Source organism: Achroia grisella, unplaced genomic scaffold, assembly GCF_030625045.1.
Source record: "Achroia grisella isolate CSIRO2021 unplaced genomic scaffold, CSIRO_AGI_Agris_v1 utg874, whole genome shotgun sequence".
NCBI classification, from domain to species: Eukaryota; Metazoa; Arthropoda; class Insecta; order Lepidoptera; family Pyralidae; genus Achroia; species Achroia grisella.
This window is the reverse complement of record NW_026713051.1, coordinates 715,033-734,743: the sequence shown is the minus strand read 5'-3', so window position 1 is coordinate 734,743 and position 19,711 is coordinate 715,033. Positions and strand designations below refer to the sequence as shown.

At 34.9% G+C, this 19,711-nt stretch overlaps 1 protein-coding gene across 1 annotated transcript in view; it reads right to left on the bottom strand.

Moving 5' to 3' along the window:
- LOC131853045 (cationic amino acid transporter 3) overlaps window positions 1-19,711 on the bottom strand; it is a 245,833-nt gene that overhangs the window by 120,789 nt on the left and 105,333 nt on the right. The window contains exons 5-6 of the mRNA XM_059203838.1: window positions 16,230-16,357; window positions 1,749-1,851 (exon numbers count right to left, since the gene is read on the bottom strand). Coding sequence (XP_059059821.1) covers window positions 1,749-1,851; window positions 16,230-16,357 — 231 coding nt within the window. The remainder of the gene's footprint in view (window positions 1-1,748; window positions 1,852-16,229; window positions 16,358-19,711) is intronic.

Sequence of the window (19,711 nt, the reverse complement as noted above, 5' to 3'; positions counted from 1 at the left end):
CAATACAAATAATTAAATAGCGAAATGGACTTCCGCATAATAATACCTAATTCGATCAATTTAATTAGTAATTAATTAGAAATTATACATATGTATCAATCAAACGCACGTGTGTGTTAAATTAACTACATATATTAGAACTTAATCATGTGTTTCATAAAGTGATACTAAGTCAATTACTGCCTAAATGAACACCATGCAGAATTCACTGAATGCAGATACAGCTAGATTGATCAATCATTGATCATTGTTACAAGTTGTATTGTGTAGTTGATCAATTGAATGCTCAAATTCAATGCAGTTTAAGCAGCAATATTGTAATACCGAACTAGAAGGGAAACTCAAGTTTGCTTGACTCAGATTAAACCACTATCACTTTGCCGATGACAAACTTTAGACTAATATAATTTGATAGTAGCTATAATGTTTCTGTTATTGAAGTCTACGAATATACTATATATATAATATAAATACGATAATCTACGAATATACTATGTATAGATTTGTAAAGATATCTATATTTATTTAAGAGTTATCTGGAATTAAGTAAATTCAAAACATCTGTTAAATCATATTTACTGAGCAAAGCCTATTACTCACTAAACGATTACTTGAATGACGAGTGTGCATGGCAATAGTAGTTCATGCACTGAATTTTCATTTAATGTTAGACATAGACACCTATATAAATATACATTGTAAATAAACTGGCTTTAAAAAAAAAGTAATTCAATTGAGTTTCTTGCCAGTTCTTCTCAATTGGATCTATATACCGAACTGGACGGTAGGGAAAAGAAATTAGAATGTAAAAATTTGACGTTCGTAAGCGGCTAAAATAAATCCTACATGAAAAATGATTTTTAAATTTTGAATTTTTGAATTTTATAATAATGGTTTCGCTAAATAAGCGAATAAATTTAGAAAAATAATAAATTATCGTTAGATAAAGAAGTATTGCTCAAAATCAATAGAAATATATTTGTTCATGTAGATCTATTATAGACTCTTCTGATATGTCAAATCTATCTTTAGTTCGGAGTACATTCGAGATGAGAGGACAAGAAACTCAGCTCGTATTCTTCTCAAAAATGGTACATGTACATGTAAATGTTTACAGATTTATTTTTAAATTTAAATTTGGGAGAATATAGTGACCACAATAAGTAAACACTGTATAGAACTGATTTTAAAAAAAATTAAGAAATTATTTGAGTTTCTTATCATTTATACTCAATTCAAATTGTACACTGAACTGGATGGAAAGAAAAATATATAATACAAAAAATTTTACGTTCATAAGCGACTAAAATGTCCTACATGAATAAATGGTTTTTGAATTATAATTTAAAGATTTTCAACTATAATATACATAAATCGTTGCAGGATTAATGTGAGAGTGACTACAAGCATGTGCTATTGAAATTTTTTCCGAAGCAAATAGTCTAATGTGTGTTCGTAACCTGAACTGACCAGTCCCCAAAACTTCATATTTGTTTGTCAGAATATAATTTATTGTTTTTATTTAATGAACGTTAATTACTGGCTTTGTTCGAGATAACAATCCTTTAGTAAGTTCGGTAGTCGAAGGCATTGATAAATACTTATTTATTTAGTTATTTTTAAACTTTCGTATTTAATATATATTATTTATATTAATATTTTACACAATCTAGTGACGGTAGACGAAAAAAATGCTGTCACTACAGTAAAAAGTAAAAAATTGAACAATCATAAACTTATCTACTCACCAAAAAACGTGCCGATTTTTTTGGCCATGTATCTCGAAACAGCTCCGTTGAATAGAGAATCGAAACAAGCGCTGAGAGCTCGAGCGCAGGCACTGGAGCCGATCTGTGTAAAAATAATAATGCATATTAGAATAGAATAGAATAGAATAGAAAATCGTTTATTCAAATAAACTTACATTGAAGCACTTTTGAATAGTCATTACATTTTTTTAATCTACCGCTCATTCGGAAAGCTGTCTCATCACAAGAAGAACGAGCAAGAAACTTGCGTGTTGCTCTTTTAAATAATTTTATTATTACTTTACATTTTTAAGTTTAAGTGTGTGAATACAAACCACCAATTAGCAGTAATTCAATTAAATACTCAAATAGAAAAAATATTGAATATATAACCAACTGGTTAAACAATTAATAAGAGGAAATCAGTCATAGTGATTAGAGCAGACCAGTCCCTACAAGCAGTACTCGTTCACGAGTATGAATAATAATTAAGAGCTTTTCAATTTATAAAGAAAAAAAGAAAGTTAATTACATTATTACAGTAATAAAAGCTTACGTGACATCAATTAGTTTTACCTAAGTGACATTTGTCGAAAGTTAGTAATTCGTTTTATAGAAATTGCATAAGGTTTTACAACAACTTGCCAGAGTCTGTACTCAGTTTGCCAGAAAAAAAGATTCAAACGTCTTATAAAATATTTTCTTTGTAAAAAAGCTTATTGAAGAATAAATGAATAATAATAATTATAAAGAATTTATAAATTATAATAATATTTTTTGTAGAAAATATCCAACTTAAAATTCATGGCGCTGTTGCTCAGGCGTATTGGCTCATGGCATGTTATCTGATTGAACAGAGATCAAGTGCGTAGCGGTTTCTATGTTGATTGTCGCATGTTTAATACTTGTTAATGTAAATCTAATTGAAACAACATTTATTTAAAAGAGCAACACACAAGTTCCTTATTCATTCCTATAGAATAAAAAATTGTGACCATTCAAAAGTTCTTATATGAAGTTTATATGAATGAATATATATATATATATAATAGAAATACTATTCTAAAATTTAAATTTAAATTACATCAAAGTACATAAAGCACAAATATCTATTTAATTCCTGTGGTTCCCTGTGATACAAGTGTCAAAGTGGAAAACTCATTTCATTTGGAAGTCAAAAGCCAACGAACGGACGGACAGCGTTCATGTAACAATAGAGTTCCGCTCGGACGCAGCATGAGAGCAGCTATGGAAATTTTAGACTGGGATTTAAATGAAAATTCCATTTTCCAGACCATGTTACCAAGCATTGTCATATTTAATTATTTATCACATATGAGTCTATAGTGGAGAGCATAAGGAGAACTCAGATATGCTCAGATATGACGGCAGATAGAGATCAGTGAAAAGAAAGATATACTGCTCCGAACACAAATAATGGCATAAAAGTAAGGCAATGATAATAATAATAATAATAATCTCAGGACAATTCACACAGCCCCATCTAGACCCCAATTAAGCTAAAGCTTGTGTTATGGGTACTAGATAACTGATACAAATACATAGATAATTTTGTTTTCGTAAATCCATACATAGAAAATACACAGACCGATACAAACAATCATATTCATGAATACAACAAATGTTTGTGCCGTGCGAGGAATTGAACAGGTGACCATCGGACGTAAAGCGGTGTGCTGAACCACTGGACCACCGAGGTCGTCTTGATATGTACAAATCAATACATTTTCGTGATATGAAGACAAAACACGCAAAATACTAGTCACTTTTATTTTAACATATGAAACAAATATTATAAGCTATTTTTAATAGAATATTTCATGTAGAATCAATTACTATAGCACTAAATGTTTGAAATGATGACGTACATGCCGTGGACGCGCCTATATATACATTTATGTTAAACGTTAAATGAGTTTTTTATACCACATAGGTGACAAACATACGGCCCGTCTGATGGTAAACGGTCACCGTAGCTGTAGATGTTTGAAACACCGGGGTGTTACGTGCGCGTTGCCGACCCTTAAGAAACCTTAATATACCCTTCTAGAAAAACCACATGCTGTAGTCTCGTGAGAAAACCTCGGAAATTTCAATGAAAAGAATGATTTACTGCGCCGGCCACAAATAATAGGAATAAAGGTAAGGCAATGATAATAGTCTATAGTGAAGTAATATTTTTATTTGAAATGTATTTATTATACATATAAATAAAATTGGAGTGTCTCTTTGTAATATTGAAATAACCCTTTTTTACTACATGCATATTTATATTTTATAACAACATTTTTTCAAATTTTGTCTGTCTGTCTGTTTGTTCCCGCTAATCTCTGAAATAGCTGTACCGATTTTGATGTAACTTTTTTGACAGGTGCCTGATGTAATAAGGAGTAACTTAGAATTTAGGAGTAACTTTTATTTTAGAAAAAATAAAGTTCAAAACCACGCGGATGAAGTCACAGGTACAGCTAGTTACCAATATATCTATCCAGCTAGATAGGTCCAATTTCGAGAAAGAGGTCAATCGTCGAATCCAACTCTTTTCTTCCAAACTTTTCGTCCAAATTTCCGCAGTGTCTCAAGACGAAGGTTTACGACCAATGTGTGTTGCCAGTGATGACTTACGGCACAGAGACGTGGTCGCTAACTATGGGCCTCATGAACAAGTTCAGAGTCACTCAAAGCGCAATGGAGAGAGCTATGCTTGGAGTTACTCTGCGTGATCGAACCAGAAATGAGGAGATCCGCAGAAGAACCAGACTGACTGACATAGCCAGAAGAATTGCGACTCTGAAGTGGCAATGGGCAGGGCACATAGCTCGTAGGACAGATAGCCGTTGGGGCAGTAAAGTCCTAGAGTGGCGACCACGGATCGGAAGATGCAGCGTGGGAAGGCCTCCAGCAAGGTGGACCGACGATCTAGTCAAGATCGCTGGAAGGCGCTGAATGCGAGCAGCGCAAGACCGATCGTCGTGGAGATCTATGAGGGAGGCCTATGTCCAGCAGTGGACCTCTTCCGGGCTGCGATGATAAGTGATAAGGGTTGTCACCCCTAACATAATTTTTTTATTATGTGTCATTTAAAAATACATACTACCCTAAATTTTTACCTATATTTTAGTTATTAATTTATAAGGCAAAACGTTTGCCGGGACTTCTAGTTTCTTATAATGTGATACAATAGTTCTATTTTTATTACGTTCAATCGTTAGAGAGGAAAGGTTTTCATGAAGATTTGGATGGTATAAATATAGTATTAAGTGATGAAGTCTGTATACGTTGGGAATTGAAACCGTTTTATAATTAAATAAGTTTGGTAGCGACGCGTTTCAGTTGCGTTGATCTAACCGATTGACACTTTGATATCTACGCGTAAAACGAAATTATATCCAATTTACTTAACGAGATGAGCGTTACAAAATGATTGAGTAAGGTTTACAATTAGTTCTATAAACAACGACATATATAATCAGTAGTGTATAAAGTAATTAAATAAAAAATAAATATTATATTGAGATAACCATTTTTTACTACATGCATATGAATATAAATACGGTGCATATACCAAAATAACATTTTTTACAGTCTTTGTCTGTCTGCTTGTTTGTTCCGGTTAATCCGGTTTAAAAATTCCGGCAATGCCTGGACCGATTTTGATGGGACTTTTATTGGCAGGTAGCTGATGTAATAAGGAGTAATTTAGGCTACTTTTATTTTAGAAAAATAAAGTTAAATTTCATGCGGACTAAGTCGCAGGTGCATCTAGTAATAAACAAATAAATAACCATGGACAATTAACACAGCGCCGTCTAGTCCCACGGTAAGCAGAGCTTGTGTTATGGGTACTAGACAGAACTCATAGAAATACTTCGTAATTTATTTTTGTAAATATACTCATAATATATATATAGAAAACAGCCAGACTGATACAAAGAATCATACTTATGAATGCAAATATTTGCACCGTGCGAGGAATCGAACCCGCGACTATCGGAAGTAAAGCGTGCTAAACCGCTAGACCATAGAGGCCGTCGTAAAATGGATTTGTTCTTCCAATTTTAGTTGTGATTCAGCTTATTCGGAGTTATGTAAAACAACTCCAGTATTGTTGTGCTTTGAAAAACTTATTACCAGATCTGTAGTGGCACTAGAACTGAAACTTTGATGAAAAATCCAACTTTCTGCGCCAGATGCAAAGTTCTTATACATATACAATAGTGTATTTTTGTTGAGTTCAAATTCTGTGTTTAAATATAATAGGTCAAGGCGCTGTACAATAGTGTACATATATCTATACATCGATACATATAAATAAAATTGGAGTGTCTGTTTGTAATATTGAAATAACCGTTTCTTACTACATGCATATGAATATAAATACGGTATACACCGAAATAACATTTTTTTTTATATTTGGCCTGTGTGTCTGTTTGTTCCGGCTAATCTTTGAAATGACTGGACCGATTTTGACGGGACTTTTTTTGGCAGCTAGCTGATGTAGTAAGGAGTGACTTAGGCTACTTATATTTACTACTAGACTACTGACTAGCTGTTCCCGCGACTTCGTCCGCGTCGAATTTAACTTTATTTTTCTAAAATAATAGTAGCATGGACCAATTTTGACGGTTCTTTTTTTGATGTATACTACATCAAAAAAAGGCCCGTCAAAATTGGTCCAGCCATTTCAGAGATTAGCCGGAACAAACAGATAAATAAAAATAGTAAAAAATCTTATTTTGGTGTATATACCGTATTTATATTCATATGCATGTAGTAAAAAAGTTATTTCAATATTACAAACAGACACTCCAATTTTATTTATATGTATAGATGAAAATAGGGTAATTAAACGTTTATGAATATATAAACACAATGTTTTATTGCTCTACATGTTGTGGTTTTCAGATATTTTAATCCAATTAATGTAGCAATTTAGTGATGTATATTTGGCATATTGGCAGCATTAAATTCCATAATTGAGCACTAAACACTCTTTTATATGAAAATATCGATTTATAATAATAATAATATATCTATATATATCGGTGTATTCTGTGACCTCTCAAAAGCATTTGATTGCGTTTGGTTGCGCCATATAACATTACATTTTTGTTTATCATTGTATAATTATTATTAGTAATAGTTTGTTCAAATAAATAATTTAGCGTGGTACGAAACGTTAATTTTCTAAGGATTGGCACTACACTAATTCCTTTATCCTCTCCTATTCCCGCACATACCTTTGTTTTAAGTGCGAGCGAGAAGATTCGCTTGTATCGAAAGTGACATATCGCGCTCGCGCGTCACTGTAAAATTGAACGCTGAAGTTGACATTGAATTCCCGCCTTGATCGCGCTTAAGATCAAGTTTTTTGTAATTCGTGATAATTACTAAACATTTTAATCCACCGCATCGCTCTAGTGTGTTTAAGACCATTGTGTTTGTGCCATTGTTGTGAAGCAAGTCGCTGGGACCTGGAGACACCGATAACCGCCGCACTGCAACCTACAATTCAAAGGTACTGTGCCTCCTTCCTTACCAGAACTGTCTTTCTTTGTGTTCCATCCTCACAAGCAGTTCTCAATCACCAACCTAACAGTGTATCGTGTCAATCCACGTACCCGTCAGATTATTTAGATACAGTCCACTTAAATCAAAATCAAACAATATTTATTTCACCCGCGCCGCCATTATTTTAGTGGTCCATTTCGAGCCGGATATTGTAATTATTTGGTTAAACCACACTAGATATTTTATTTCTAGGTATATTTCGTACAAACGCATACAATTAATTTATATTTTACTACATCATTTTCTTTATTTCGTTATATCGATGTTTCTAGAATCTCGTAGGTACATGTAGGTACAACTACTTACCTGATAGATTCATATCAAATTCCGTGTCAACTCAATTTCGCATCGTAAGTAATAGTAGGTATTTACGATTTGTTGTAATACTCCCGCATTGTTTTAACCTAACTATAGGTAAAACAACTTTATTTTTGTAGTCACCGCATTTATATTCGTAGTTATCAATTACTTTCGCGCCATTGTAGGTAGTCTATCTACCTATATATTGATATCCTCAGGCCCCCTTAGGGTAGGCTGAGACGCATACGATATTATAGCTTAATATTATCGCTTTCTACCGGTCTACTATTGAATAGGTTAGCGGCATAGACTTTGAATTTAGTTCGCTGTAATAAACAAGACATTGCTTACGTTGTAATAAACAGACATCGCTTTGTTTAATATAAATATTTGACAGATTCCTATCACGAGTACGTTGTGGTTTATTATTTCGTATTTTAATTGTAAGTACATTGTGTACTGCCGGCTCTCGTTGCCCGCATCGCACCGCATTGCACCGCACCGCACCGCACCGCACCGCACGTAACTTGTGTAGGTATTTATCTGTTCTCCACCGCACCGCTTTCTTATATATTTATTAGTACAAACAAGTTTTTGTATTTATAGGTTGTTCATCATGTCGGATGTCAATCAGTTACCCCTGTTACTCGCTAAAAAGGATTTAATGTTTTCTCGCATACAAAGTATTACAGATAGGACTCATAATCTTTCTAGTGAATATGAAAGAGAAACATTCTTGTGTGAGATCGAAACAGTTGACAAATTACGCTCGGATTTCGAAACTATGTTAGATAAAATAAATACTTTAGAATCTAAATTGAATCCTAAATATGTTATTAATTATCAACCGCTCATGGCATTTGATGATTTGTATTGCCGTATAAAACGAGCCGCAAGATCGCTAGAGGTACCGCCTGATGTCAAACATCATCAGCATAATAGGGATGAGGACAGGCCTCGTCTGCCCCCTACCAATTCCGGAATACTCAGGAGATCTGAGATCCTGGTCTTTATTCTATACAGCTTACAAAAGCATAGTTCATGACAATCCTAGATTGTCAGATTCGGAAAAATTACATTATTTGATGGGTAAACTGACAGGTAAAGCTCGTTCTGTATTTGCCGGTATAAACCCTTGTTCTGAAAATTATAAGGTCATTTTAGATGCTTTAATTAGTAAGTATGAAGATAAGAGACTGCTCGCATCATCATACCTAGATCAAATATTCGAAATGAAGCCCTTTCATTCATCAAATATAAATAATTTAGAACAATTTCTCGATAAATTCGCAACTTCAGTATCCGCATTAAATAACTTAAAAATTAATAATCTTTCGGATTTTATATTTTTGTATACCGCGTTAAAGAAATTAGATTCCGAAACCGCCCGCGCTTTCGAACTAGATAAACGGGGATCCGACATCCCATCTTTCGATACATTAGTGTCATTTGTGCGCGATCACATTAAAATATTGCAACGCACTTCTTCAAGCAACCAAGAAGTTACTAAGAAAGTTGTCGATCGTCGTATGGATGCGGCATCGAAAGTTATGCAACATAAATCTACATACTCTTATACTACAACCGCTAATACGCAGCCTAAGTGCTCATTGTGTAACATAAAACATGAACATTTATATAAATGTCCAGGTTTTCGAAATTTAACGCCTAATGATCGTTTCCGATTTGTTAAATCTAATTCCTACTGTATTAATTGTCTAAGTAAAAATCACCGTGTATTTAATTGTAACTCAAATAGTCGATGTCACAAATGTGACTCAAAACATCATACTATGCTCCACTTTGAGCATAGTAATGCCACCTCCACCGCGAACATACTCAGTGGTAGTTTGGTCACAGCGACTACGTCACGCGTAGTGGATCTATCGTCGCACTCGTCGCACACGCAGCCCGCTGTTGGTGGCGGCGGCGGCGGCCGACCGGCTCCTTGCACGGACCGCGCCCCGCACTCACCCCCGCCGACACCCGTCGTATCCCGCGCATCGGAAGACGTAGCATTATGCACGTTATCAGACAATGTTAATAAAAATATGCCTCGCGTACCTACTACCGTATTGTTAGCCACTGCTCGTGTTTTAATGATCGATAGAGACGGTAACGAACATTATATTAGAGCATTATTGGACAGTGCTTCTCAAAGTAATTTTGTAACTAGGGATTGTTGTAATCGCTTGGGATTGCAATGTATACAGAATACAACCTTTTCGATTAAAGGTATAGGAGGGACAACAAAGGCCACACAGGGTTCTGTACATATAAAATTCTTTTCACGGTTTAATCGTAATATTAAATTTGATATGGAATCCTTAGTTGTAGATAAAATAACCGAACGTTTACCGACTGTTAGTGTCGATATTTCATTATTTTCAAATTTTAAAAATTTGCCTTTAGCCGATGATAGTTACGCTACTCCTGGGAACATTGACATGTTAATCGGTGCCTCAATTTTCCCGCATTTAATATTGTCTCGTAAGGTTAAAGGTCAACCCGCATACGTCTCGCCGTATGCTATTGAGACCGTATTAGGCTTTGTTATTGTAGGTTCAGCTCCCGCTAGATCAAATACCGATACTTCCGTGTCTAATATGTTAGATAATTGTAATTACACTACCACCGCGCATTGTTGTGTTACCGAACCCACGATGGAATCCGTTCTATGTAGATTCTGGGAAATGGAAGAGGTGAATGTTGCACCGATTCTCAGCCCGGACGACAAGGAGTGTGAAGCTATTTATGCTGGCACTACCACTCGCGAGGACGACGGTCGTTATACCGTCGCGCTTCCCTTCAAGGGTAATGCACATTCTCTTGGCGACTCGCGTCGATTAGCCGAGAAATGTTTCTTTTGTCTCGAACGCAAAATGCAGGCTTCTCCTGAACTCAAGCAAGCCTATGATGACGTCATTACGGAGTATTTAGATAAGAGTTATATTTCACCCGCACCCGTTAATGATGATAGTAATGCTCCTTCGTATATAATACCGCACCATGGAGTTATTCGAAAAGATAAACTCACGTCTAAATTGCGCGTCGTACTCAATGCTAGCGCTAAAACTAGCACGTCCGTATCTCTCAACGATCTTCTTTATAATGGACAGAATTTACAACGCAATTTATTTGATATTATAGTTAACTTCAGATTATTTTCAGTAGCTCTCTCTGCCGATATTAGGCAAATGTTTCTTTGCATTCGTATTCGAGAGAGTGACCGCAGATTTCAACGCATATTGTATAGATTTTCGCCTGACGAACCTCTCCAGGTTTATCAGTTTAATCGCGTTTGTTTTGGACTCAAATCGAGTCCGTTTCTTGCACTGCGTACTATTAAGCAGTTAGCCACCGACGAAGGCGAATCGTTCCCAAAAGCTAAGGAAGCGGTTCACACCGGTCTGTACATGGATGATTTAGTATATTGTCTAGATAGTGAAGATGAGGCTATCGTCACAGCTGCTGAGATCATCTCACTCATGAAGGCCGGACAATTTGATCTTGTCAAATGGACGAGCAATTCGCAAGTAGTTTTAAATTCCATTCCGTCAACACATCGACTTTCATCGGTCGTAGAATTCGATGTGTCTGATACGCATAAAATTCTGGGTCTGTGCTGGTCTCCCAGCTCTGATTTATTTAGTTTAAAAATTTGCCCGCCCGCTGAAAAGTGTACAAAACGCACCATTTTATCTTGTCTCGCAAGATTGTGGGATGTAATGGGTTTCGTAGCACCCGTTATATTATTTGCCAAACTTCTTGTCAAAGAGTTATGGTTATGCAACTGCGATTGGGACGACGCCCCCCCTGAAGTTATCGTCAGACAATGGTCACGTTTCAGGGATGAGCTCCCCAGTCTAGATCAAATTAAATTACCGCGCCATGTTGACATCACAAAACGCAGTGTGGTGGACATCATTGGCTTCGCAGACGCTAGTGAAAAGGCTTATGGTGCTGTTGTGTACTTCCACGTCGAGAATGATGGTGTGAGTACTGTGCATCTTATAAGTGCAAAATCTAAGGTTGCACCCCGCAAGGTCGTGTCGTTGGCCCGACTCGAACTTTGCGCAGCGCTTTTGCTCGCTAATTTAATTAATAATATTGTTACCGCTGTTAATAACCGCTATCCAATTAATGCAATACACGCATTTTCTGATTCAACAGTGGCTTTATGTTGGATCCACGCATCTCCCCACAGGTGGGATACTTTTGTCGCGAATAGAGTTTCTAAAATTCAATCTCTGCTTTCACCGCATAATTTTTATCACGTGTCTGGTTCGGACAATCCAGCCGACTGTCTATCGCGAGGGCTTACTCCTGCCCAAATAATTCACCACCCCCTATGGTTCAACGGCCCGCAGTGGGCTAAATCCACCTTTTCGGAATGGCCAGTCACCACTTTCAATTCTTCTGCTGTTATGGACCCGCCTGAGGAGAAGAAACTCTCCTTTGTTACTCGCACACCGCCAGAAGAATCTGTTTTCATCGCTCTGGCAAATCGCTTTTCTTCTTGGTTCAAGCTTCTTCGCTGCGTAGTTTATGTCTGTCGTTTCGCAAAATTATTAACACCGCACTTAATTATTACCCGCACATATTAAAATTTTACTCCGTTGAAATATTTGCCCGCCGCAGAAATAGCTGACAGTTCTTTGATTTCACGCCACGCATTATTAGACAGATTAGTGCAAACGTTCTGGAAGCGATGGAGAGCGGAGTACCTGCACACATTACAATCTCGCGAAAAATGGAATACGCCCGTCAATCAGATTACTGTCGGAACTGTTGTAATTGTACGTACTGAAAACGCGCCACCACTTCATTGGCCTTTAGGGGTTATTGAAGAGGTCTTTCCGGCTTCTGACGGCGTAATTCGGGTTGTTCGTGTAAAAACTGCAACCGGCTCTTATTTGCATCCGGTTGTACGTCTGTGCCCCTTACCTAGACATTAGTTTTAGTTAATACGAGTTCTAGGTTAAGGTTTAGTTTATTTTAAGTTTCTATTTTTACTTTGAAGGCGTCCCTTCAAGGCGGGGGGAATGGTTGCGCCATATAACATTACATTTTTGTTTATCATTGTATAATTATTATTAGTAATAGTTTGTTCAAATAAATAATTTAGCGTGGTACGAAACGTTAATTTTCTAAGGATTGGCACTACACTAATTCCTTTATCCTCTCCTATTCCCGCACATACCTTTGTTTTAAGTGCGAGCGAGAAGATTCGCTTGTATCGAAAGTGACATATCGCGCTCGCGCGTCACTGTAAAATTGAACGCTGAAGTTGACATTGAATTCCCGCCTTGATCGCGCTTAAGATCAAGTTTTTTGTAATTCGTGATAATTACTAAACATTTTAATCCACCGCATCGCTCTAGTGTGTTTAAGACCATTGTGTTTGTGCCATTGTTGTGAAGCAAGTCGCTGGGACCTGGAGACACCGATAACCGCCGCACTGCAACCTACAATTCAAAGGTACTGTGCCTCCTTCCTTACCAGAACTGTCTTTCTTTGTGTTCCATCCTCACAAGCAGTTCTCAATCACCAACCTAACAGTGTATCGTGTCAATCCACGTACCCGTCAGATTATTTAGATACAGTCCACTTAAATATGAAATTAAATTATTTAATTAAATTAAATTATTTAATTAAATTATTAAATTACTTGATCATGAAACACTCTTACTCAAATTAGAATATTACGGTATTAGATATGAAGCACTATGCATGATGAAATCCTATCTAAATAATAGAATGCAAGTTGTTGAAATAAATGGTGTAAAGTCTGAGGGAACTAGTATTAAAATGGGTGTTCCTCAGGGCTCTATTCTAGGTCCTTTCTTATTTTTAGTTTACATAAACGATCTTCCTTATATGGTTGAAAAGATAGCTGACATAGTTCTGTTTGCTGATGATACTTCATTAGTATTCAAAGTCAATCGACATATTGATGATATGGACGAAGTAAACGGTTCTCTCTCTTATGTTTTAAAATGGTTTACGGCAAATAATATGCTACTAAATGCAAATAAAACTAAATGTATCAAATTTACTCTCCCCAATGTAAGGCCGGTAGATTCAAAAATTGTATTGGACAATAAATCTATTAATTTTGTTGACGATACTGTATTTCTAGGTATCACATTAGATTCCAAGTTGCAATGGGGTGCTCATATTACTAAATTGGCGAGTCGACTTAGTTCTGCCGCTTACGCGGTAAGAAGAATTAGACAATTAACAGACGTGGCAACGGCTAAACTTGTCTATTTTAGCTATTTCCATAGCATTATGTCGTATGGTATTTTGTTATGGGGCAAAGCAGCTGATATAAATACAATATTTACTTTACAAAAGAGGGCCATTCGCTCCATTTATGGTATGGGTTCCAGGGAGTCATTGCGAGAGTGTTTTAAGGAATCAAATATCCTCACCGTTGCTTCTCAATACATTTATGAAAATATCATCTATGCCAGAAGGAATATAGACAGTTTCAAAAGAGTTAGTGATTGCACTAATAAAAGCTTACGTAACAATAACAAACTGATTTTACCTAAATGTCGTTTGGCTAAAGTTAGTAATTCGTTTTATGGCAATTGCGTAAGGTTTTACAATAAAATACCAGAGTCTGTTATAAATCTGCCAGAAAAAAGATTTAAATGTCAAATAAAACAGTTCCTTTGCAAAAAAGCTTACTATAAAATTGAAGAATTCGTTAACGATAATAATGTTTTTATAGAAAAACTTTAAATCTATAGCACTGACAATATTATCTGATTACATTAATAATGAGTGCGTAGCGACTTCTATGTTGATTATCGCATGCCTCTTACTTGTTATACTGTAATTATTTATATAAAAAAAAACATCTATTAAAAAGAGCAACACACAAGTTTCTTGCTCATTCTTCTTGTGATGAATCTGCATTCCGAATGAGTGGTAGAATCAAAATATGACTATTCAAAAGTGCTTGTAATGAGTTTATTTGAATAAAGATTATTTCTATTTCTATTTCTATTTCTATTTCAATAATCTAAGTTGCCATCTCCTCTCCTTAAGAGGGGAGATGAGATTTCTTTTGGAAATATAAAAAAAAAAAAATTTCTTTCTTCATCTCTTAACTCATCCATGCTTGGCTAAGGCCCGCATATTTGAATATATTACCCCCGAAAAAAGGGAGATATATATATATATATATATATTAATAATAGTCCGCAAATTTTTGTTATCGTAATCATTTATTATATATACAAATTAGTCAGCTATTTATAATTGTCATTGTTTGGTGATATTCACCCGCAATGACAAGTTTAACACCCCATCAAAGGGAGATATATAATATATATATAAAAAAACAATAATAATAATCTTAGGACAATTCACACAGCGCCATCTAGTCCCACGGTAAGCAGAGCTTGTGTTATGGGTACTAGACAACTGATACTAATACATAGAAATTTTTTTTCGTAAATACATACATAATGCCCAGACCGATACAAAGAATCGTACTCATGAATACAAATGTTTGTGCCGTGCGAGGAATCGAACCCGCGACCATCGGCCGTAAAGTGGTGTGCTAGACCGCTAGACCACCGAGGTCGTCATTTATAGTTTCCAATTATACTGTTTGCTGGAGAAATATTGCATTATTTAATTTGTTTTTATTCAAATAAAAAATGTTTTGGACATATTGTACACTGAATTTCATAGTGACGCCGCGGAATGTTCTAGATGTGAAAAATATATAGTATGATCATGCTGTAAATAATATAATTGACGTAGTGGAGTAACCTGAAACAGTCATGCTCGCTATAAAGTTCAAACTTGTGGCGGCGTGGTGGGCCGGTAGTGGTGGGCCGGTGGGTTAAAACTACGCAACGGATTTTGAAGCGGTTTTTAATAGATAGACTGATTCTAGAAGAAGGTTTGTATACAAATAGATGTAAAAGTATAAAGCATTGTGCAAAATATTATACTGCTGACATATTCAAAAGTATCCCCTCCGATCGATCCCCCGTCTAATTCAAACGGGGATCGATATTACGACGGCCTGAGCCGAGGTTCGAACCCCTAGTGGTGCCCTCAGACTAAAGTCGTATCCGTCAGGCGGGAGTTGGCCTTCAGCCGCTCCATAACTCCTTACGCGGCTTTGTAATGCCATCTGCACTCGACCCCTAGCACCCGGTGAAGCTGTAAAGGCCAGCTGCGGCCAACAGCATTAGAGTAGTCCGAAAAAAAACACATTCTCTAAAGAAAAGTCTTCACAATTTAAAATGTCCACTTTTTACGTCGTACGTAACATTATATGGGCTATCACCTTACACTTTTTATATTATTTATGTATTTTGTCTATTATTTTATATAGAAAAATATATATGACATTGTCAATTCTTGTGATGATGATTATACTTTTGTACATAATATTATATTATTGCTTCTTAAAACCCGTGTTTGCATAATTATATCTACCAGCCCCATATATATACAGTCCTTCGTTCACAATGCATTAATGACGGCGTACTTTGAACGTTATGTCGATGATAAAAATGGCACATACATTATATATTTTATATTATAAACACTTACCAGATATTCAAGCACCATATTCCATCCAATGACGAAGGCGATAAATTCTCCAACGCTGACATACGAGTAACTATACGCCGAGCCTGTTGTATTCGGTACACGGACTCCAAACTCAGCATAACATGCCCCTGTCAAAAAATAATAGCAATATAATAATGATGTGAGGACAATTCGCACAGCGCCATCTAGAACCAAGTTGAGATAGCTAATGCTTGTGTTATGGGTACCAGACAACTGATATAAATACATCGATATTTTTTCGTGTATACATACACACTACGTTACTCACACAGTTTTTTTTATCTGTATGTTTGTTGTGTATTGTATTTTGTTTGACTTCACTAATGTAATGTGTATATCTGTTTTTATTTTTGTTCTTATTATTTCACGTCAAGGGCAGACACACACACAAGGCACTGGCCTTGTGTGTGTGTGTGTGCCTTTAACGTGAATAAAATTTTTATCTATCTATCTATTTTATAATATATAGAAAATACTTAGACCGATACAAACAATTATACTCATGAATACAAATGTGTGTGCCGCGTGAAATCGAAACTGCGACCAACGGTGAGTGTTAAACCACTAGACTACCAAGACTATTAATGATAAAAAGAAGTTAAAATTATATTTTATATTCTGGGATAAAATGTCAGGAGAAAACGAGATTTTCAATTTTAGTTTTAATTGTTATGATTAATATTTGAAATACTTCCCTGTGTCTGTCCCCTTTTATATATATATATTTGTTCTTGTTTTAGTGCCATTGAAAATCAGCCATGTTCACATAGTATTTAATAATATTTAATACTTAAATATTGTAAAACGGAATACTGTATTTTATGTGTACATTAAAATAATGTCGAAGATCTTATATACAAAATTCTCGTGTCACAGTTTTCATTCCCATAGAAATAGAAATAATCTTTATTCAAATAAACTCATTACAAGCACTTTTGAATAGTCATATTTTGATTCTACCACTCATTCGGAATGCAGATTCATCACAAGAAGAATGAGCAAGAAACTTGTGTGTTGCTCTTTTTAATAGACGTTTTTTTTATATAAATAATTACAGTATAATAAGTAAGAGGCATGCGATAATCAACATAGAAGTCACTACGCACTCATTATTAATGTAATCAGATAATATTGTCAGTGCTATGGATTTAAAGTTTTTCTATAAAAACATTATTATCGTTAACGAAAAATATTCCTCCGAAACGGCTTCACCGATTCTCATGAAATTTTGTGAGCGTATTGAGTAGGTCTGAGAATCGGCCAACATCTATTTTTCATCCCCCTAAATATTAGGGGTAGTCCACCCCTAATTTTTATTTTTTATTTTAAGGCAAAACAACGTTTGCCGGGACAGCTAGTAATATATACACATGTACCTATTTAGTAAGTAGATTAGAGAGATCTACGTGCCTGCAGACAAACCCCGACAGGAGTTTTGCAGAAAAGTATAATTATAATATGTAAAATAAAAAAAAAAAAGCTTTTTATACATATACCTATCTATAGAACATACAATAAAGCGGAGTGAGTGTGTAATGAGTGGAGCCATTTCAATGCCTGGATGTAAAAACTGACTATTTTTATATGTTAAATTAAGTTTAATTATATAGACCTTTTATTTAATCATATTGTTTGTTTGTTTTTTTTAATATTGTAAAATTGTAAATGAGATCGCTTTGAGTGAAAAGCCGTTTATGTTCTCATATGTTTCTTAATTATTTGTTCTTTTTTTTTATGCACAATGAAGAGTTTTAGTATTATTATTATTGTTGAAAAGCAATGAATAAATATTGTTTCTTTCTTTCTTTCTCTGTCTCTTTCTTTCTTTCTATTTAAATCATAATCGTTCTTCAAGAATTTTATAAAGGATCATTTCTCGACGATAGCAGAGGGGTGCAGTGTGGGACACTTTTAACGTTAGTGCCCCGTCTCTCACCCCTACTTCAATTATCAAGTGCTACATTTAAGCTTGTACTAAGGACTAATATGGGAATACTACGGAAGTAATCTAGTCTAGTCTAATCTAGTCTTATTAATATCTGTTTTAACGTACCTATTTTCAGAATATTGTAAAGTGGGAAGTCGTAACCAATTTAATTTTGTTTTTAATTTATAAATAGATTATATTTTATTTATTTGCATCCAATACTAAGATAAAGCTGGTAGTAGTTCGTAATTTATATAACAATAATTATAACTCTGAACAATTCACACAGCGCTCTCTAGTCCCAAGATAAGCAGACCTTATGGGTTACTAGACAATTGATAGAAATACTTATACATACATAGATACACATTTTTTTTACATATATAATATACTCATAAATACAAAATGTTTGCATCGTTCGAGGAATCGAACCCGTGACAATCATTAAGTAAAGTCATGAGCTAAACCGCTGTACCATCGAAGTTGTCAAAAAATGTGTATGTGTGAATAAATAGCTTTAATTTATTCACTAAAATATTAATATAGCATGATTCTTTCATTTTATGGTATCAATAATTCTCGTTGTAGTAATTAGAGTTCTCTCGTTCTGTTTTTATAAAAGTATGCCGTATCTCACGCTTCAAACATCCGGAATATAGAATAAAACCACCTGGCGGCAGTAGGTCAGACGGGGGACTGCTGACCTTGAACAAACAGCCCCTCACCTTCTCTCTGAACGGTCGGTTTGTTTCAACGTTTTTACCTGTATATTCATTTTATTGATTTCTTTACAGTAAAATTACGTTTGTCAGATATAATTGAATATAACAAATTGGTTTCTATAATTACATATGTGTTTCTGTAGAGGTTATGTATAAGTAATTCAACCAGATTTGAATTTAAAAATGAATCTGTATTAGTGTAAACATGTATAATATATATTTGAAAAGAATACGAGCTGAGTTTCTTTTCAGTTTTTCTCATCTCGTAATCGTTACGAACTGACGGTAGATTTGACATATCATAAGAGTCTGTAATAGATCTATATGAATAAAGATAGTTTGAATTTGAATTTGAATTCGATCAATAAAAATAAATGATGTCGTCATGAAAGGATATAAAGCCTTTTAAAAGCCCAAAAGTCAAGTGTTCTTTTATATAGAGCACGGGTACATGTATTATATCTTTCTATTATATATATAAACCTTCCTCTTGAATAACTCTATGTATTAAAAAAACCGCTTCAAAATCCGTTGCGTAGTTTTAAAGATTTAAGCATACATAGCTATAGACAGCGACAGCGACTTTATTTTATACTATGTAATGATACAAACACAGCTAGTTATGAACAAATGCTTAGAAGAAATGAAGCAACGAAATTTTGTTTGTACGTGCCTAATTTAGGGAAAAAAAAATTGATATTTTCTGCCCGCCTGCTGAGATGAGATCGATTTTGTAAATAAATATTATATTAATAAACAGTGCGGTTTTATAGAAATAGAAATAATCAAATTCAAATAAATTCAATTTCAGA